Source organism: Monodelphis domestica, chromosome 2 (assembly GCF_027887165.1).
Source record: "Monodelphis domestica isolate mMonDom1 chromosome 2, mMonDom1.pri, whole genome shotgun sequence".
Taxonomy (NCBI): domain Eukaryota; kingdom Metazoa; phylum Chordata; class Mammalia; order Didelphimorphia; family Didelphidae; genus Monodelphis; species Monodelphis domestica.
The window spans coordinates 515,164,459-515,185,974 of NC_077228.1; the positions used below are offsets into that span (position 1 = coordinate 515,164,459).

The following is a 21,516-nucleotide window of genomic DNA, read 5'->3' on the forward strand; positions in this document are numbered from 1 at the left end:
CAGGCTTTCTGAATTCTCTTCTTCTCTTTGAAGGGATCCCTGCTGTCGGTGTTTTTTTGGCATGCAGACTTTCCTTACATCAGATCAGCAGTTCGGTGGAGGGAACATTCCCACTGTAAGGCCCCTCTGCCAGGGAGATCACAGTCTGGACCTTTTGTCTGTGGGGGAAAGCCCGAGACTTACTTTTATCTTAGGGAAGCGAGAACGGTTTCTCTTGAGCTGGCCCTTGTCCAGTTCCCATCAGTCTTCTCTTTTCATTAAGTCCTGTTTTATTCCCAACGTGTTCTGGACCCTCAATTGAAGGCTCTCCTCTTGCTCCAAGCTATGGAAAAGCCAATGTCTGATCTGTGTGAGAGTGACTCAGGCCGTGGATCACGGACGGTGTCTCCCGTGCTGTGAACCTTGCTTGAGAGATGTGACGGGGTGATGACTGTTCTTCAGACCTCTGGCTGCATCAGAAGCAGAAAGCTGGGGAGCACTTTGCTCCCCAAAGGAGTTTGTGTGGGTCATTGAGGTTGTCCCGTCCAGGGATTTCCTGTAGATGGCCTTGGTTGTGGATAGGTCGTGCGGATTACCTCAAGCTTCTGAAAAGGACAACCGTGAAATTTGTCATCGTTTGGTAGAGGGCAGCCCAGAGAGCCCCTTCCTTCATCGCCCTCTTCCTCCCCCTCTATCTCCCCCCCACCCCATCCATCTGCTGCCAAATCTGACTCATTCTCTCCTCCTAAGGTTTCTTGCACCCAGGCCCTTTCTGTGGATCCCACCACCCATTCATCCCCTCTAGTAGGTCCTCATCTGCTTTCTCTTATCTCATTGCCTTTTCTAACCCAGTCTCCACCTGCTGCTAAAGTCTGATTCCTGTAACACAGGCCTGGCCACCTACCTTTTGCTTAAGAAGCTTTCCTGCATTCTGTAACCCTCAGGATAAAATGCTAACTCCTTTATTTGGCATTTAACACCCTTCCCAATCTGGCTTCATTTTATCCTTCTTTCTGTTTTTTTTATTCAAACTTTTTTTCTGATTGACCTTTTGGTCTTTCCACCTTTTTCTTGCATTTCTGTATTCCCAGCAACTGGCCTCTGTTTTTGCTCCTCCCTCTCTGACTCTGTGGCTGGAATACTGGGCATCCTCAGCCTCCTGGATTGAAGGTTCTTGGGGTCAACTGCACAGCCCCTAGAGTGAGTAAATTTGGGGAGTATTCTGGTCTTGCTTCCTTTCCTCAGGCACCCCAGTCCTTTTAGTTGGAACCTGAGATCATTCCTTTATCCGTTCCCCTCTCTCCTCCCCAGTGTCAATAATTCTCCTTTTCCATCCTGTGTCTGGGCCGAGTCATCCTCGGGTTGGGGAGGGAGGATCCAAACTGAGGCACTGCTGTTGGGGAGTGGTCTGGGATCCCCATAGCCAGACCCTGAGACCTGAGCCCGCTGTGCCGGGGATGGATTGTGGGGTGGGTAGAGGGAGCTGGAGCTCCAAGTATTTATGTTGTCCTGTTATTCATGAAGCTTTTCTGCTTTCTTATCTTGTGGCTTCAGCTGCGGTGAGTCTGTATCTGGCATGTAATTCTTTTTTTTTTTGAGGTTTTTAGTTGTTGAGAGTTGCTGGAAAATAACTCTCCTCTTGTCAGTCACATGACCACATTCCCTTATGTCTTCTTTAAAAAAGAAGTTTTGCCGATGCCCTTTTCCTTTTAACACTGCTGTCCTTTCCCATTGACACCCCTTCATGAGAACGTTCTTTGTAATGAAGAAGGACAGCTGAATAACACAAATCTTTCGGTACCCGCAGTCCACCCCCTCGGTACCACGGTGGGAGGGAGGCAAGCTTTTCCTGAGTCTCACTCCGTCCTCTGAGGTCACCATTGGTTTGCACCAGTCAGGGTTCCGGTGTTGCCTCTGCAGATAGTCTTGTGACTGTCGTGTAAATGATTCTCCTTGTTCCACGTACATCGTTCTGCCTCTCTTCACAAAATCTTCCCAAGTTTCTCTGAATATTTCTTAGGACACAATGATATTTCCTTAGACCAGGTGCCACATTTGTTTCCCCTTCAGTGGATGCCCCCTTTGGTTGTGTTTCCTTTTTTGTACAAAAAATGCTATTCTAAATATTTTTGTACATTTGGGACCTCTTCTTCTTCTGACCTCTTTGGACCTATTCCTAGTTGTATTGCTGGGTCAAAGGATCTGAACAGTTTTAGTAACCTTCCTAGTATAATTCAGAATTGTTTTACAGAATGGTTTGATGATTTTATTATTCACACAGGAACAAATAGTGAATTAATGGGCCTCTTTCCCTCTTGAACCCTCCAGCATGTTCAGTTTTATCCCTTGTGGATCTTTGCCAATCTAATGGGTGAGATGGGAATTCTTAGTGTACCTTTAATTTACATTTTTCTTAGTGTTCTGCAGCATGCTTTCATGTAGTTGTTGAGAATTTGCATTTATTCCTTTGAAAATGGCTTGTTCTTTTCCTCTAAAAAGTGATGTCTTAGGAAGTGGTCCTTGTTCTCGTATATTTGTATCAGTGGCCCTGGCAGACCTTGCTCAGAGATTTGCTGTAAAGATTATTGTTTTTTCTCCCCAACTGATAGCTTCTTATCTTATTCTAACTGATCTGATTGTGTTTGTTGAAATGATTTTAAACTTTATTTCATCTGAATTATCTGTTTTATCTTTGACAATCACATCTATGCATGTTTGGGCCAGAATCCTTCCCCAGCCATAGTTGTGTAAGGCATTTCATTCCATTGATCTCTTTCTTGGGATGTGTTCAAGTTATCTTTCCAGAAGGATTTCATATTATTCCCCCTCAGGGCTTCTGTCCTCCTTACCAGTTGTCCCCTTGGCCAATTTCTCATACAGCCTGCCTCCCTCCTGCCTCCTCACCTTTGCTGAGGTCGTACCCCATGCCTGCAGTGGTACCTCTTCTCTGCTCCTTGGAATTTCCAGCCCCCTTCAAGTCCAGTTTGGGTGCCATCTTTTTAACTGAGGTTCTTTCAGGTAGCCCAGTTGTTAGCATTCCCCCCACCTTCCTGCCAAATTACTTTGCATCTATTTTGCATTTTTTTCCTTGGTACATGTTGTAGTAGAGTGTAAGCTTCTTGAGGTCAGGGATTGTTTCCTTTTTATCTATGTATCATCAGGACCTACCACAGAGCCTGGCATGTTACAGGTGCTTAATAGATGCTTATGGAATTCACACAGGAACATATAGTGGATATAGTGGGAAGAGCAATGGATTTGGCTGAGAAGACTTGGGTTTGATTCTCAAGTCTGCCTTTTCTTTACTTGCTGTGCCACCTTGGACAAAGCTTTTCTCTCCTGGCCCTCGACTTTCTTCTCTGCAAAAGGAGAGGATTGGACAAGTTGGCCACCGAGGCTTTCCCAACTCCAGCTTTCTGAGAGCAAGAATACCTTTGGTTCAGACTTGGCTTGGGTTGGCTCATTGAATTAGTCCACAAAGTCTTATATCTTGGAAAGATCTTTTGCATGAATGATAGGTGACTAGAATTCTAGGCCTAGAACTCAAATGGGCAATAGACTGGAAGCTGTTTAGTAAAGTTGGGCAATATTTTCAGGGTCTCAAGATGATTACCTTTGTAGTAGATTTTTTTGACCCCAATATTCTTCCAGTGTTGCCTTATATACCAAAGTCATAGAATCACCAGGGTCTCAGAGAAGTCAGGGCTGTAGAAAGACACTCAAGGTTGTGAGACAGCGGCATATAGATCCAGGCTGACTTGTGAGCAAAGAAGCAGGCTTAAAAAGCATTATTGGTAATAAGAGAAGGAGGCAGGCTTGCTGAATTCATGTGTCAGGCTAAAGCAGACCAAGGTTACCCTGGCAGCCATGAAATAGTGAAAGGTCCAAGGGGAAACCTTCTGCCCACCGGATAAACCATCAGTGGAGCACCCTTAGAAGGGGTTGGATAAGGACCTCATGGGATGAGAAAGCAGACAGTAAGAACTGCCCCAGTGGAGGGAGATGATGTGTGAGAAGCACTTCGGGAACCAAAAAGTACAAAATGTCAGTGCTAGTGGTTTTCATAATCCTCATGGATAATGCCATCGCTCCATTAAAGTCAACCTTAAAGATGGGGCTATTGGTTCCACTTCTTGCTCCTGCTGTTAATCAGCACTCATGGAGCCCTGTGCTTTGACTCCCTCCCTCCCTCCCTCTCTCCCTCCCTCTCTCTCTTCCTCTCCCCCCCCCTCTCTCTTTCTCTCTCTCTCTCTCTCTCTCTCTCTCTCTCTCTCTCTCTCTCTCTCTCTCTCTCTCTCTCTTTCTCTCTTTCTCTCTTTCTCTCTTTCTCTCTTTCTCTCTTTCTCTCTTTCTCTCTTTCTCTCTTTCTCTCTTTCTCTCTTTCTCTCTTTCTCTCTTCTCTCTTTCTTTCTTTCTTTCTTTCTTTCTTTCTTTCTTTCTTTCTTTCTTTCTTTCTTCTTTCTTCCTTTCTTCCTTTCTTCCTTCTTCCTTTCTTCTCTTTCTTCCTTTCTTCCTTTCTTCCTTTCTTCCTTTCTTCCTTTCTTCCTTTCTTCCTTTCTTCCTTCTTCCTTCCTTCCTTCCTTCCTTCCTTCCTCCTTCCTTCCTTCCTCCTTCCTTCCTTCCTTCCTTCCTTCCTTCCTTCCTTCCTTCCTTCCTTCCTTCCTTCCTTCCTTCCTTCCTTCCTTCCTTCCTCCTTCCTTCCTTCCTTCCTTCCTTCCTTCCTTCCTTCCTTTCTTCTTTCTTTCTTTCTTTCTTTCTTTCTTTCCTTTTCTTTCTTTCTTTCTTTCTTTCTTTCTTTCTTTCTTTCTTTCGTCAGTCAATACTGTGTATTGGCTCCAAGGCAGAAGAGTGGTGAGGGCTAGGCAATGGGGGTCAAGTGACTTGCCCAGGGTCACACAGCTAGGAAGTATTTGAGGCCAGATTTGAACCTAGGACCTCCCGTCTCTAGGCCTGGCTCTCAATCCACTGAGCCATCCAGCTGCCCCCTTAGCAGTTTCTTTAAGTGTCCAGCATGGCAGCTCAGAAAGAATAGAGGCTCTTTTTGGAAATGAGTCCTCAAGAGTATTCTGAAGTCATGGGCTCCAGGCTGATTTAGAGTTGACTGTTGCCCTCCTCACACACACCGGTTAAGCCCTAGAGGTAGCATATATCCTTCCAATTCTCCTTTTAGGGATGTGCAGGAATATTTGTACAGGGAAAGGAGGTGCTGGGTTGAACTTCTTTCTAAGTGACTTGGGTGATTCAGTTATTTCTCTAGAGACATGAACCTTTCTGACCTTAAGCAAGAAGCTGGGATTTGCCATATTGCAATTCCCATTTTTGCCTTGACTGACCTTCTCTTTGAGAGTTGAAAAAAAAAATTTCTGTACAAACAGCTGTTCCTTGATATCCCTGCTTTTTCTATAGCTAACCTCCCCCTTCTCTTCCCTCCTGATGCCTTGAGTGATGAATCACCAGACTTAAGATACTCCCTAGAGAAGCAAGCTCTTCCCTGTAAAGCTACAAGGGTTTTGCTCTTATTGTTTTGATGATAACTTCCTTCCGGAGCTATAGCATATGATGTGCTCTCAGCTCTGGACAAAGCAGTGGGACTGAATCTGGGACTGGAATTGCCATTTCTGTCAGGGCCATATAACAATAGAAATAGAAAGGCACAGTTTGAAAGGAGGGATGGAGAAGGCGCTCCCCACTCCTGACTCCTTTGTGAGGGTGGGACTGGTCCAAGAATGTGAACCTGCAGACAGCATAGATTTTTGTTTTTTTTTGATGGAATGGTTTTGCTATTCCCCCCCCCCCCCCCTTTCTTCCTTTCTTTTTTCTTTAGAAAAATTCCTTATTATAAGGAATGATTCTTTGGAAGGGAGGAAGGGTACATGGAGAAATCTAGGTAATGAAGAAATAAAAGGTATCAGTAACAATCTCTTAAATTAAGAACAAAAGAAAAGAAAGGTCCCAGTCAGACCTCATGAAGGCTATTGACATTTGTGCAGTTAAAATGTCTGATTGTTATTTGGGACCCATTAATTGGTTTTGTGGAGAGGGGAGGTACCTTACTTGACATTCACTTTCATTTTAGAAGTTGCCTCTTTGTGCTGAGAACAGGACTGACTGCTCCAGAGTGAATCGGGGATCCCTTACAGCGTTATGTCTTCTTTCCTTGTCCCTCGAGTTTCTTCTTCTTTTTTAAATTAAAGAGAAGCAATATTGAGGTTTAATAAGAGAAATTGATAATTTTTTCTATGCACTGGCCTAGAAAATGTTTCCTGGCTCTCTTGAGAAGTTTATCCACTTCACCATGAGGAATTTAGAAAGGTTAAAAACAACCATCCTGTGACATTTGTAGAGCTTGCTAGAGTGGTCAGGGGCCAAGGACCAGGGCATAGTCGATGCTCGACTCTGGGATTGATGTTGCTTTTGGAAGATGCAAGAGAACCAGCGACCTTGGTTTTTGTTGGTGACCAAAGTTTTCTGAGGCAAGAAGTGAGGCCTCTAGTCAATTTGCACTTAATTTGTAGTGGAAAAACACTGCCCTGCCGAGGATTTACTTCAAAGGCTCTAAGTCACCTCAAGGTGAAGGTTGGCTCATGATGTAGCTTCCCCTTCCTGCCTGTGTCTTTTGCCTTCAAATTTGTAAGTGAAAAAAAAAAACCCAAAGCAAAAAAAAAATATTAGAATAGCAAATAAAAGGAGCTGTTCCATTTCCACCAAATACTTAAACGCAATGGAAGGGGATAAGAGCAAATGATTGATGTTTTGTTTATAAATTTCTTTAAATCCATCTGGAAATGTGTGGTTAAAAACTGTATTAACAGCAGCAAAATTCTTCATTAACTTTGCATTTTGACTATATTTAGTCATCGAAACATCAACTTTTATTGCAAATAGGACTCAGTAGTGTGAGGCCACTCTACTTATTCAGCAGCCCTTGCTCTCCACTCTCACATGCATTTTCACATCCTCTTCTTTCTGGAGGGAGTCACTTGATTAGAAGATGGGCAGGAAATTAACTCTGAATATCATTTCTTTTCCCTGTTGGTGGGAACTGATGTAGCTTTCATTATTTATTTATTAAATAAAACCCAACTCCTTATTTTTTGTCCTAGTAACAACTCGAGGACAGAAGGGCAATGGTTGGGCAAACAAGATTAAGTGACTTGCCCAGGATCACACACCTAAGAAACGTCTAAGGCCATATTTGAAGCCATGACCTCCTGTGTCTAGGCCTGGTTGTCAATCTACTGAGCCACCTAGCTGCCTCCTGGTGTAATGTTTAAAGAATAGTGGAATGTAGGGTGTTCCTGCCTGGACTTAGTCTTGTTTTTGAACTTTGAGCTTGACTACTATCATTTACTTACATACTTTTATTTTTAAAAAATTGCATTTTCACTGGCGTCTTTATATTTGCATGAAGCATTTATATTAGTGTATCTTCCCAGAATGTCATCTCTTATAGAAGAGATACAAGATGATGGGGACAAACTATCCAACAAAAACCCCACATGAACCAAACCAGAAAAGCCGACCACACAGACAAATTGGACGTTAGATGTTGAATTCCCCATCCATAGTCCCCTGCCTGTGCCTTCCCTGGGTCACACATGGCAGTGTATTGAGGGCCTCTCATTTGGAGTCCTTTGTTTCTCCAGGAACTCTTTGGGGAAGGGTCCTGCTTCTGCCGACCTCGTTACGTGTTAATTCGTGTCAGTCTTCCCGTGCTTCTCCTTAGTCCCAGTGGTGTTCTGTCTGGGCATTTCTGGAAAGATCTAGCCCTGGAGATGAGGCAGATTGGCAGCTTGGGGTCAAGGATGGACTTTTATAGGGATGCTGGGGACAATCCTGAACTCCCTTCTTTTTCTCTTAATTTAGAAAGAAAGAGAGCAGCAGGACATGGAGCAGGATATGTCTCGGAGTCCTGGGAAGAACGAAGCCCGTGAAAAGCGAGAGATGATTACTCCAGCTCTGCGAGAAGCTCTTTCCAAACAAGGTGAAAATCTCAGTGGACTCTTGGCAGATGATATTCTTTTTGAAGCTTGCTAACTTAGGGCCTGCCTCCAGGAGAGGAGCAGAAGGAGGAAGGAGGTGTTTATTTACTCCTGTGTCCTTGAGTTGGTTCAGGAGCTTCAGGAGAATGACTAGTGTAGAATGCCAGTGAGTGTGCCCTGCACTGCCTCTTGTGCCCAGTGCCCAGGCTTTGGCCTGGGGCTTGCTGTGAAGACCGACATGTTCTCATTGGCCTTGTTGGCTTGCCTATCCTGTCATTCTGGTGCATGTTTTGGGGCAGAAGACGCCTTAATGTGCCATGTGTTCATCTCTGGCTTCTCAGTGGGTGCCTCCTAGTGTGTACCTTTAAGTCTCAGCTCGCTTATTTCTGGTAATCCTTTTCTTACTTAAGTTTCTCTGCCTTGGTTTCAAGGGTGGTTATTTCAGTGCTGAAATTCATTTCAAAAGGGTGAATGAATTCCAATGAACCTTGAAGGCGATCCATTTAAGAAATGCAGCTCTGCCAATCTCAGGAAAATGTTTTAGAGTGTTCATTGTAGGTGGACTTCAGAGTAGCTTTGGGTATTCTTTTGCTTTCTCCATGTATTTCACCAGATGCCAGACTTGAAGTTTTTAAACTCATATTCATTATAGTGCCCTAAAAACTACCCATATGCAGTATCAGTCTCTTGAAGTCAAATTTAAGTCATTGCCTTATTATCAGCACCGAAACTGTCCGAGCTGATGGTGTTTTCCCTTAGGCGTGAATGGACTAAATGCTCACACTCTTCACTGTCCCTTTCCCCCTCTTTTCCCCATTATAGGGATCTACCCTGGCCTGGTTCCATATCCGTTCAGAACAGATACTTTTGCTTATGAAGTTGAATGGAATTGAGAACCATAGGAGGCTTGGTTGAGCTCCAGGGGACTTCAGAAGTATTGAATCCAATTTTCCTTTCTGAATCCAGGCTCCTTGTTTGATCATTAGGGCCACCTCCACTCCCCCAATTCCTCTGGACCTCTTAGTAGGGAAATCCCTCGTCCCTGGGTAAATGGGCAGCTTTTCTGGCATTTTGTTGCAGGGTAAACGGGCTCTCCTATAGCCAGAATGTGTCCGAGCAGTGACCTGACCCACGGCCACCCTGAGTCTCTGCACACCGATGGGGGGCGTAATTAAGCCCAGATCTGTGGTTGTAGGGGTGCGGATGTTTCTCCTTGTCCCGGGGCCCCATGCCGGCCTTAGGCGGTCTTCTTGAGTTGCTGGGGTAGAGCGTTCACTTGGTGGCTGTGCTTCTGCTGAGAGGCCCCTGCATTAGCCAGGCTCCTCCTTGGGTGACAGATAATGAAATGTGGTCAGTCCATGCCTGGGCGCTCACTTAAAGCCTGTGTGGCTCATGCTTTGCCTGCTTGTTCTTGGGGAGCCCCGTGCGTGCAGCTGTCTCTAAGAGGATCCCAACAGGGCAGATTCACACGCCTGCTGGTTAAATGGAAGCTTCTGGAGGGCAGGGACTGGCCCGTGTTTGTCGGTTTGTCCCCAGGGCCCAGCGCAGAGGAGGCTCTTGACGAATGCTTGCTGAATGACTGGTATTAGGTGGCTATGAGCATGCTCATCCCTGAAGCTGGCCTGAAGGCCTTGTGGATGAAGAGAACTACATACTTACTGATACTATTTTATTTGAGGTAGAAAACTGGTCAGTGATTGGACTAGATGCTGTGGCTGATTCATCCTCAGCCAGTCAACACCTTTTAGTGGGATCCCTGAGGGCATAATTGGGCGCATAAAAGGCCCCTGAACCAGTCTGTTAACTTTGCAGCTCCCAGGGATGCTGGGCCTTTGTCTGACTTTCACCCGTTGCCCTTTGGACTCCACACTAATCATTTATACCCTCCAGGAAAATCGATCTCATTTATGGCAATGGAGGTGAGCTCCATATTGATTCCAGTAACGTTAGCGCTGGTGTTAGTGCAACAGTTTAAATGTGACCAGAAGATGCCCAGACCTCCTGGAGGCGGTTTCAGGCCATTGTGCTTAATTCTGAGCAGCAAATACGCTCGGCCCAAGGTACAGACTCGGGGTAAGACTCTTCGGTACTTACTGAAAGCATATGTTTTGAGAGCAGACGCTTCTGCTGAAGGATGCTAAGTGCATTTAAGGCACAGCATTGAGTGGTTTGGCATAAAACAAACAAAAAGCAAGTGTGGGAAGAGGAATGGTGGGAAAGGAGGAGATGGAGGCACCTCAGACTATTTCTGATGGCAGCACCTGGGAATATATATGAAGATATATTGTGGAGGGGGAAGGATGGCCAGAATAAAGAAAAACAGCCAACACAAGGGTGAGACCTCATGGAGACGAGCCACGTCCGTCTAGCCCTTGTGCCTCCCCCAGTGCTTTGGGCGGGTGCTCTATCGCATCTTTACAGGACGAGCAAATGATGAATGAACCCCATAGGTGGGCATATCCAAATGATGGCCAGAGCTGCGTATCCCAAAGGACACATACACAGAGAGCAAGACTGACACGGTCTGATCTGGAAGGAAGCAACATCGGCAATAACTATGACCACATAAATGGAAGGAATGACCACAGAACCATTAAAAGAGAATGCTGTGCAAGTACAGAGAACAAGCCTGGCTTTAGAGAAGCGAGAGAGCGAGAGAGCGAGAGAGAGAGAGAGAGAGAGAGAGAGAGAGAGAGAGAGAGAGAGAGAGAGAGGGAGAGAGAGGGAGAGAGAGGGAGAGAGAGGGAGAGAGAGTGAGAGAGAGTGAGAGAGAGAGAGAGAGGGAGAAAGGGAGGGAGAGAGAGAGAGAGAGAGAGTGAGAGAGAGAGAGAGAGAGAGAGAGAGCCAGAGAAGACACCCCCAGTAGGTCCTTTGCAGATATCAGACAGAAGTCCACAGAGGTGGAACCCTGCATATATTTTCAGACTTCTCTATATGGATTAGTTTTGCTGATTTTTTTTCCTAAAAAAATATAATTATATGGGATGCCTCTCTGGGAGAGAGGGGGAAGGATTCTGGGAAGAATTCTGGTGATGGAAAAATAAATGATACTGATAAAAAGTATTTAATAGTGGCTCAGTGAATTGAAGGTCAGGTCTAGAGACAGATCCGGGGTTCAAATATAGCCTCAGACACTTCCTAGCTGTGTGACCCTAGGCAATTCATTAAATCCCATTACCTAGCCCTTAGCTGCTCTTATGCCTTAGAACCAATACATGGTAAGGTGGAAGATAAAGATTAAAAAAAATTATTTAATAAAAAGAATTGGGCAGCTAGGTGATGCATGGATGGAGTGCTGGACCTGAAGTTAGGAAGATCTGGGTTCAAATCTAGCTACAGACACTTATTAGTTATTGTGACAAGGGAATCACTTTAAAAGACTGATATATATTAATTTAAGGTCGCCAAGGAATTCAGCTATGTAATTCCTAAATGAAAACTCAAGTCAGCTGTCAACCTTTTATGGAGTTTAATTTCAATAGGAGGAAGAAAGGAATTAGAGATAGAGAGAGAGAAAAAGGGAGAGAAGGGAATAGGGCTTAAATACCCCTTCTGTTTAGGCTGGGCCAAAAGGCCCAAGCCCTTAGATAGCTGAGGCAAAGAAAAGAGATCAGTCCCTATTACTCACGTGACCAAAATGGAGAAACAGTCTCAGAGGCCCCCACCTTCAGCTTCCTTCAGAGCAAGCTTCTCAGAGTACACTGCCACTACTTCCACCAACTCCTCAACCACACCGAGTCTCCAGACCCCCCTGATCTTTAAGGAAACCATCCAAGTTCCTCCCCTCAGTCCTCACATCTACCAATCCCTGTCCATCAATTTCCCTGTGCCAATGGAGGCTCTAGCTTAAACCCAGGACCGCCCAGAAGTCTCTGGCTTTTGCACATGTCTGTTGAAGGTCATATTTTCAAATAATTAAATCTTTGATCCTTTGCTACAGCCCTTTCTAAATCCTGTTAACCTGAGTAGGGTAGAGATTGGAATAATTAAATTTTGATCTAGGCTGCAGCCCTTACTCAATCCTGTTAGGACTGAATAGGGTGGAGATTGATTCCAAGTATCTCCATTGTATCAATTCTAAAATCAATTATGACTCAAAGAAATTCCTTTTCTATGCTTAAGCATAGGTCAAAGTCCTTTCCATTGTTCAGCAAAGGGTTTCTGTCCTAAAGTAATCTGAAGAAGGGAAGAGAAGGAACCTCCCATGCCAATGGGGTTCCCATTCCAATAGACTATCAGTAAGAAATTTTCCAAGTATGAAATATCCCAATGGTGAAATTTCCAACATTTATAAGTCTAAGGAATTTTAAGGTTTACAGTTATGTGACCCTGGGCACGTCATTTAGCCCTGTTTGCCACAGTTTCCTCATCTGTAAAATGAGTTGGAGGAGGAAATGGCAAACCACTCCAATATCTTTGCCAAGAAATCCCCAAATGAGGTCATGAAGAGTTGAACACGACTGAAAAATGACTAAACAACCATAAAAAGAGCGCACAGAGAGGATCCTTATCTTTTGAGTTTTTCTTCATTCTTACCATCAAGAAAGGCAGTCATGCGGCTTCTTCTCCTGTTAGGGGCCCCAGCAATCTGCCACTCGTAAGTGTCACGTATCTGGTTCTGACCGTGTAGCCTGGGCCTCTCAGTGACGGGAAATGTCTCTCCGAGGCCAAACCCGTTCCTAGAGGTGATGGTGGAATGGCAAAGACGTGAAGCCAGAAAAGGCTGGAAGGGCCGCTGGATTTGGCTCTGTAGCCCCAGAGACCCAGGGAATTCTACATGGCCCCCGTTGAGCTTGATTCAGCTCTTTGTGCCTGTTGTGGTGGCGGGGTGCCCGGCCCTTCTTACCCTAGGCAGAGGCTCTGCCTAGCGCTTCCTGAGCCCCGCGCGGGGTGCCCTCGCCCCCAGACTGCCGGGAGCTCCGCACAGGTCTGATTTTCTTGACTCTGTCTGGCCTGCTTTGCTTCTTGGAGTACCAGAGACTGGTCACGGCTCTCAGCACGTGCTTCCTGGTCTCCTTTTCAGGGGGTGCACCCCCATGGTCACATGATCAGTCTAGCCTGACTAGCCCTGGGGAATGCTGGGCTTCTCCTCCCTGAGGTGTAGCACACGGCCATTCGCTGCCCTGTCAGGGAGCCTGTGTGGCTGGGCCTCAGGGCGCTGCCTTCGCCTTTGCCACCTCGGAGCCCACAAGGCGTCAGCCAGCTTCCTTTGGCGTTTTCACTCTTGCCGCCACCACGTCCTCCACAGGCTGGGGGGAGCGAGCTCCTTGGAATGACTTGAGTGCAGCGGCAGTCAGTGCGGGAGCCGGGAGTGAGAGAAAGCAAGGCCTCTCCAGGCGTTTTCCTGCACGTTCTCTCTCCTCTCACAACTAGAGTCATTCTGGTGGTATTTGTGTCTTTCTTCCCAGGGGCTCAGGGAGGGAAGGTCACGGCTTCCCACGGGCCAGGCACGGCGCCAAGTGCTGGGAAGCCAAAAGAGAGGGAAAAGGGAAGGAGAGCCCAACCTGTCCCCGGCCTCACGTCCTCCCGTTCCAGTGAGGGAGACGACACAAGCCACGCTGTCCGTACAAGAGCCACGCACGGGTGGGAGTCATCTCAGGGCAGGTGGTGGGAGACCGGGCCCGCGGCTCCTGCAGAAGCTGGGCTGTGAGCTGAGCCCCTGCTGTGGGCCAGGTACCGTGCCGAGCGCTCGAGGCGAGGTCGCCAGAACTAGACCCCAGGCTTGCTCGCCTTCATCTGGGCCTTCTCTTTCTTCCGTGACGCGGCCTTCCTGGAGCTGCGTTGTGTTCAGATGAGAACTCTGCTTGAAGAGTCAGCCCTGTCTGGCTGCCACACTCCCGGCCTCTGCAGAGCACGCAGCCTTCCCTCATCACGGGAAAGCCCCCTAGCGAAAGGTGTGAACAGCGCATGGCAGAAGAGGGGCAGAAGGCAGGGCCCTGGGAATGCTCCTTTTTTAACTCTTACGTTCTGCTTTAGGCAGCTGGGGTTAAGTGACTTCCCAGGGTCCCCTAGCTAGGAAGTATCTGAACCCAGGACCTGCCGTCTTCAGGCCTGGCTCTCAATGCACTGAGCCGCCTGGTTACCTCACGGCAAATATTCTTAAAAGAAGCTGTTGGACGGCTCTTCCTTCCCTCACCACGGGAATAATTATATACCAGAATAGAGCGCTAAGAAAAGTGTGAATTGTATTTATCCAACGCTGTACGCCGTGGAGGGATTGTAAGCTGGTCATTAAAAAAGACAAAGTATTTGTAAGATTGCTCTCAGATAGACCTTTTGGACAGAGAAATGAGATGCTCGAGTTTGCCCAAGCTGTTGGGAAGTTGGGGTTTGTTGGCAGGCCTGATCTCCTGCCCTGTTCACCCAGGGCAGATAGGCTGTTGGTGTGAGACAGCGGATGCCCATTTGTTTGGTCCGTGACTTGGTCATCGGCGTCAGCAGAGAGGGGTCCGTATTTTGGGGTAGGGGCTGCGGTGTGTGCCAAGGACTTGATGTCAGTTAGTTCCAGACTGTACTTGGAGGCTCTCAGTGGGGTGGAGAGAAGAGGCTAGACGAAACTCGAATTTGGAAACTAAGCTTAGGTGACATCTCCGGCTGCAGCCACCAGGAATATGCCGGGCGTTTCCCCCCAAATGATTTAAAAGGAACACGACCTCATTTCCTCGCAATGGTCAGGCCTGATGAAGACGTGGTGGAAATGAGTAAGACTTCTGTTAGGCCCTTTTTGGGACATCAACAGCTGAAGACCGGCGCTTGAGGAGAGGCTGTCAGCAGAGAAGGAAGCGTGGCTGAGCTTAGCCACCCTCAGACGAGGGTGCCGTGTTTCACAGATTCCACATAGATTCACACCGTTTTCAGGGGCACAGCCTAAGAAGATACCCAGATGAAGACCCAAACTCCTAAGCCAAGCATAAAGAAGGCGGCGATGCTCTCGTGCTAGAGTCTGTCTTCTGGCCGATACCTTTCCCATTCCTACCTCACAGAAGAGGTGGAAGGATGAATGGAATAAGAGATGCTCCTGATGTACTGGAACTTTTTGCAAGAGCAGATGTGCTAGCAACTATGTGTGAATCATTCCTATTAGCAGCCATAATAATGGACAGTTCCAACAACCCCATGTTTTCAGCTTGCTTAGATTCAGCAAATCTCCGCTTTAATTAAGTACCTTATGATTTTCCCTTGAAGTAGATGATCCAGGATACTGTTGTGGAAAATTATTTTCTTAGGGAATTTTCCCTCAGCCTTCCTGCTAGAGAGCAGTACGTAACTTTTCAGACGCGGAGGGTGGGAGGTTTTCATACTTCTGATTATTCTGAAGTAAGAAAATGTCCTGGGAGAGATTGAAATGTAAATCTGGGCTTGTGGAAGATGGGTAGCACTAAATAAACTTCAGGAAATATCCCAAAGGTCTTGACAACACTAAGACGGCAGTAACGCTCTTGTGGCCCCGGCCCGTGGAGGTCGCCTTGCCGAGGCCCACCAGTCACTGGTTTTCAGAATACACTCAATCCATGCCTCTCAGAGAATTTCCCACACGGGTGGTTTGGTCCTGCGGGCTAAAAATATATAAATAAGATTTAGCTTTGTACCATCAGTAAGCCGTGTTGTTCACACGGCAGCTGGGTGAGGAAACATGGCAGGCAAGCAGCTGGAGAAGTGGAGGCTTCTGCATACTGGGGGAAGGCTAAGTGTTAGGAGAGGCTGAACATTTTGAGAATTTGCATACAGAGCGGTATACGTTGCAGCCTGAGGTTTTTCAGTTTGAAGGCATTTTTAGAGTATAGTTAAGCTGCAGAGATGAAGGATAACTTGGCTAAGCCTGGCCGAGAAATGCTTAGTGAGAGAAATGACCATGAGCCACTTGTCCTCAGTAAACAAGCAGTTCAGGTTATAGACAGGGCCTAATAGTGAAGGATGGATACCTCCTGGAGCCACGGGATTTCACCAAAAATCCCCAGGGAGCAGGAGCAATAAAGTCCACGGTGGAGTATATGCCTCTCAGGATGTATACACGACCATCCACTGGGGTTTGGAAAGGAAATAGTAGAGCTTCTTCTAATTATATATTTTTTCATCTAAAAGAAGAAAGAAATGGAACTTTACTAAAATTTAACACGTGAATACTGGCCTGGTCTCTGTGTTGGATAGTTCCATGTCATAGATTTGAAGGGAAAAGTGGGAGTTGATAGGGGTCACCCTCACTTGTTTGCTCATTTTCAGTTCTGTTTTGACATATCACAATTTACATTTGCCTGCTGGTTAAGAGAAGTTTCAGTTTAAGTGATTTAGTCTTTTTTTTTCTTTTTTTTTAAACCCTCACCTTCCATCTTGGAGTCAATATTATGTATTGGCTCCAAGGTAGAAGAGTGGTAAGGGCTAAGCAATGGGGGTCAAGTGACTTGCCCAGGGTCACACAACTGGGAAGTGTCTGAGGCCAGATTTGAACCTAGGACCTCCTGTTTCTGGGCCTGGTTCTCAATCCACTGAGCCACCCAGCTGCCCCCATCCTTTTTTCTTAAACCCTTACCTTCCATCTTAGAATCAATACTGAGTATTGGTTCCAAGGTAGAAGAGTGAGGGTTAAGTAACTTGGCCAGGGTCACATCGGCCAGATTTGAATCCAGGAACTCCCATCTCTAGGCCCTGGCTATTAAATCTACTAGCTGCCTCCTAAGTGATCTAGTCTTACCTAAACAAATCTTCTTGGAATAGCCTAGTAGCTCCAAGCAATTAATGTAAAGAAGCCTCAGCTTGAGGATAATACTAGTAAGCTGAGTACAAGTGAGGAAGAAGAAGATGGCAGGACTCATGAGCCATATTATGAGGAGAAAACAATGATGACCTAATCAGATTTGAAGTCAGTCAAAAGGATTCAAGAATTACCAACAAGAGAATCCCCAATACTTAATTAGAACCTCAGTCAACATATGTATTAGCTAATGATCATATGAGGCCATGATGCCTAGCACGACATTGACAAACTAGGCTTTTGTTCATCAAAACTTGTGAAAATATGGGTGTCACCCCCTAGGAAACTTGAGAATAGAATTTCCAACCTGTTTAAAAATCTTCCAAATAAAGAGTGTCAGTAAGTGTTTGAGCTTTTTTGGTAAAAATATAAAAATGCAGCGCCTTCCAATGAACTTGCTGGAGCAAATGCTTGACATCAGGGAAGTTGGAAATTTACTAGCTGAATTTCAACATAAACCTTTGCCTAATTGGTGGATGGCACTGAACAATGAGTTCCATGCCTTAGTCATGTGCAGCCGATGATCTGCTTCCTCCATCTTGCATCTGTGTCTCTTTGTGAAGTCTCCTTCAGCTGGGAGAGCCATTAAAACCAGGCATCTCCATAAACTCTACGTGGAGTCAGACCTTTGAAGCTCTGGATCATAAAGGGTTAAACCAAGAATCTTGAAAATAATGCATCCCATTCAGTGACAACTTCCTTGCAAAAATAATTTATGAATAATGACTCGAACAATGAGAGCAAACACGTTTTTTGTGGTATTATTGGAAAAAATAGAATTATTTAAAATATTGTTTTTTAACTTTATTTCAGTCTTTTGCAGTTTCTATTTTTTGTGTATATTTTATAACATATATGATATTGATACAGTAGTAAATCATTTTGAAGAAATCTATATTAAACATTTAAAAATTATTCAAGTAGGGGGCAGCTGGGTAGCACAGTGGATTGAGAACCAGTCCTAGAGACGGGAGGTCCTAGGTTCAAATCTGGCTTCAGCTACTTTCCAGCTGTGTGACCCTGGGCAAGTCACTTGACCCTCATTGCCTAGCCCTTACCACTCTTCTGCCTTGGAGCCAATACACAGTATTGACTCCAAGACGGAAGGTAAGGGTTTAAAAAAAAAATTATTCAAGTAACATATATTTTGATTAATATGCCCTTCTTACGACCTTTCTTCCATTAAGCAAATTAAAAACAAAAAACAAAACTAATCCTTCAGTGCATATCTACAAAGTCTGAAAACCCCCCACCAAATTCCTACCTTAACCATGTCTGAAAATTCCCCATCCCTCACCTCGTCCCACATTTTAAGTTCATTACCTCTCTCTGTTAAGAGGTGAGTGGAATGTTTTGTCTTCATTCTTTTGGACTCATAGCTTATCAGAATTAGTTAGATCAGAGTTCTAAGTCTTTCAGAGTTGTTTTTCTCTATAATGTTGTTGTCATTATATAAATTGTTCTGGTTCTGCTCACTTTGCTCTGCATTGACTCAAAGGTTTTCTTGGTTTCTGCTGAAATTGTCCATTTCATTATTTCTTGGGACACAATAATATTCCGTTATGCTCATATATCTCAATTTTGTTTAGCCATTACCCAAGAAAGAGGACAGCTCTTTAGTTCCCAGTTTCTGGCTGCCATGAGAAGAGTTGCTATAAAAATTTTTGTACCTGTAAGTACTCTCTGGGGTATAGACCTAGTGGTGATATTGCTGGCTTATAGAGTATGCATAGTTTGGTAACTTCCAAATTGCTTCCTCAAAAGACTGGATCAATTCATAGCTCCACCAACAATGCACTAGTATATCTGTTTTCTCATAGCCCCTCTAGCATTTGTTATTTTACTCTTTTACAACTTTGATAATAGATGTGAAATAGAAACTTATATTTACTTTAATTTACATTTCTCTAATTATTAGATCTGGAACATTTTTATATGATTGTTGATGTCTTAGATTTCTTCTTTTGAAAGCTTCCTATTCATATACTCTTACAATTTATCTATTGGAGAATAGGAAATTGGAATTGGACAATAATTTGAATGAATTCCTTATGTATCTTAGAAATGGGATCTTTATTTAGTGAAACTTGCTACAGAGATTTTTTTTCTCCCCACATTTATAAAATTTTAAAATCTAGTAGCTCAGTGGATTGAGAGCCAGGCCTAGAGGCAGGAGGTCCTAGGTTCAAATCTTGCCTCAGATACTTCCCAGCTGTGTGACCCTGGTCAAGTCACTTGACCCCCATTGCCTAGCCCTTATTACTCTTCTGCCTTGGAACCAATAAGCAGTATTGACTCCAAGACAGAAGGTAAGAGTTAAAAAAAAAATTTAAAATCTAAATATGAGATCTTTGACCAGTGGCAAATGAGTGGACATATCCTGGGAACAACAGAATTGTATCAATCTTGAAATTCTTTCTACAAATGAAATCAGAAGGCCAGGATTAGCTCACAGGTTCTTCTTGGAGAGACAATTAAAAGATTTGGTAGAATTGATTTTATTGTGTGCCTAATTTTATGGACTCCATTAAAACATAGTTCCTTGTGAACAGAGATTGTTTCATTCTTTGTACTTGTGTCCCTGGTGCCTTCTTGGCATATAGTAGGAGCTTCATAAAGCCTGTTCATTGGTTTTGCTCAGGATAAGTATTTGTAAAAAGACAACCACAAAAATCATTGTAGACTATTGCCCCAACATTTACTGGAGAGGATGAGCATACAGAGAAGTTCTTCGAAGACTTTGGTATAACCCTTCAAATGATATAATTTGCTTTGATACTTAGAGATTTCAGTACAAAGTTGGAAATAGATGAGGATCGTGAGAAATATTTTTGGAAAGCCAGGATCAGGAATAAGGAACGAGAGAGGTTAAAAACTTGTGGGCTCCACAGAAGTCTGGTGCCTATCGGCATGAATACTTTATTCAAGGACAGAATTGTCAGGGGCTGGAAAACACGGGCACTAAATAATATCATGAAAATGGCACTGATTATATCATAATAGACAGAGAATGACTTGTTATTGATGCAGGAATCATTTCTGAACCAGCTGCCTGCTTACATTGACTTGTGAAGGCAACAACAGTTGTTATAAGAGAAAATAAAATGGAGAAAACACCATGTGGTCAGCAGAAGCAACTCACTCTTGACCTATCCAGTCAAGGGATCAATCATACAAAGCACATAATGGTTGAAAGAAAGGTCAGTAGATATAGATTATATAATAGTTCCTTTTAGCTTAATTAGAAATCTTTTACCAGGGAGGCTAGAGAGCCTCAAAGCTCCTTAGTCAGCAGACACTTGATTTAACCTGGTGAGAGATGGCAGCCAAATCAAGTCAACTGATTGGTAAAGTCTTGTGGAGCAGGGAGACCGACAGAAGAAATAGAAGAGGTATCAGAGAGAGAAGAAGCAGCTGAATTGCACCAAGCGTACCTAAGAGGACATCCGGGCGAGGGGCTGACATCATTGTGAGTGGTCAGGGATTGAGTCACAAGAACAGGTCAAAGGTGTGGAAAGAATCTCAGCTCTTATTAATTTTGAGAAAAGGTGACTGAGTCAGGACATCAACAATTAGCCTGAATGCCTTCTTTCCCATTTGTCTGAATTTTTTATGAGAATCATCCACACAGACATTGAAAGCATCCTCAACAAGGAGGTTAGTAAGAGACTTTCAGGCCACAAGCAATACCCTCCCTCCCCCAGTAGCCACATCGTCTTTTTGACTGAATACAAGGTCCCATTACATTGTTATGGAAAAGCATTTGACTTGGTAGACCAAAATGCCACCCTAAGGGCTTTTTTCCAACATGGCATCCCCATGTATTTTTCAGAATAATTCAAGATTCTTGGCCACAGAGATAATAAACTTTCATCATAGATATCGGGGAGACACGCTTACCAAAGTTGTTCACCATTGGGATGGAGGAGATCCAGCTCAGCATCTGAGCTGAAGAAGGAAGGATTCCCTTTGGATAATAAGGGCCTCTAGATGGTCCTGCTTATGGGAGATATATTATAGGTTTTATGAAGCTCTGAAACATTGCAAATCCTTTTGATAGAGAAAGGTGTCCTCAAAAGGGCTTGCTTTAATCATTCCCACACCAAAAACCAAGTGAGTGTAGAATGTCTGCTTCTTTTGGAACTATGCCCCTAAAGTCACTGAACCATATGTAATTTTTAACCCATTGAGATCACTACTAGACCTATACTTCAGAAGGGTCAAAGGAAGAGGAAAAGAACCCATTTGTACAATTTTTTTTGCAACTATTTTTTTGTTGCATTTTTTCTTGTAATGTCAAAGAACTAGAAACTAAGGCGATTCCCATCAATTGGGGAATGGCTGAACAAATTATAGAATAAGAATGTAATGGTGTATTGTTGTGACTTAAAGAAATGAAGAGATTGTTTCAGAGACACCTGGGAAAATTTGTAAGAACTGATATAAAATGGAATGACCAGAACTTAGGAGAACTGTTCAGGCAGTAACAACATTATAAAGATAAACATTTTTGAAAGACTTAAGAATTCTCATCAATGCAGAGGACCAATGAAGAAGACAGAGGTGGTAGACTTGAATATGCAACATGAGACACATTTTTGGACATAGCCAATATGGCCATTCATTTTGCATATTTATGCATATTTGTTTTTTTTAAACCCTCACCTTCTGTCTTGAAGTCAATACTGTGTATTGGCTCCAAGGCAGAAGAGTGGTAAGGGCTAGGCAATGGGGGTCAAGTGACTTACCCAGGGTCACACAGCTGGGACGTGTCTGAAGCCAGATTTGAACCCAGGACCTCCCATC

The 21,516-nt window shown here is 44.4% G+C and overlaps 1 protein-coding gene across 1 annotated transcript in view; it reads left to right on the forward strand.

The window, feature by feature from the left end:
- The window catches only part of LOC100010958 (S-adenosyl-L-methionine-dependent tRNA 4-demethylwyosine synthase TYW1), a 252,040-nt gene that overhangs the window by 33,127 nt on the left and 197,397 nt on the right, over positions 1-21,516 (forward strand). The window contains exon 8 of the mRNA XM_007485684.2: positions 7,846-7,963. Within this exon, the coding sequence (XP_007485746.2) occupies positions 7,846-7,963 (118 nt within the window). The remainder of the gene's footprint in view (positions 1-7,845; positions 7,964-21,516) is intronic.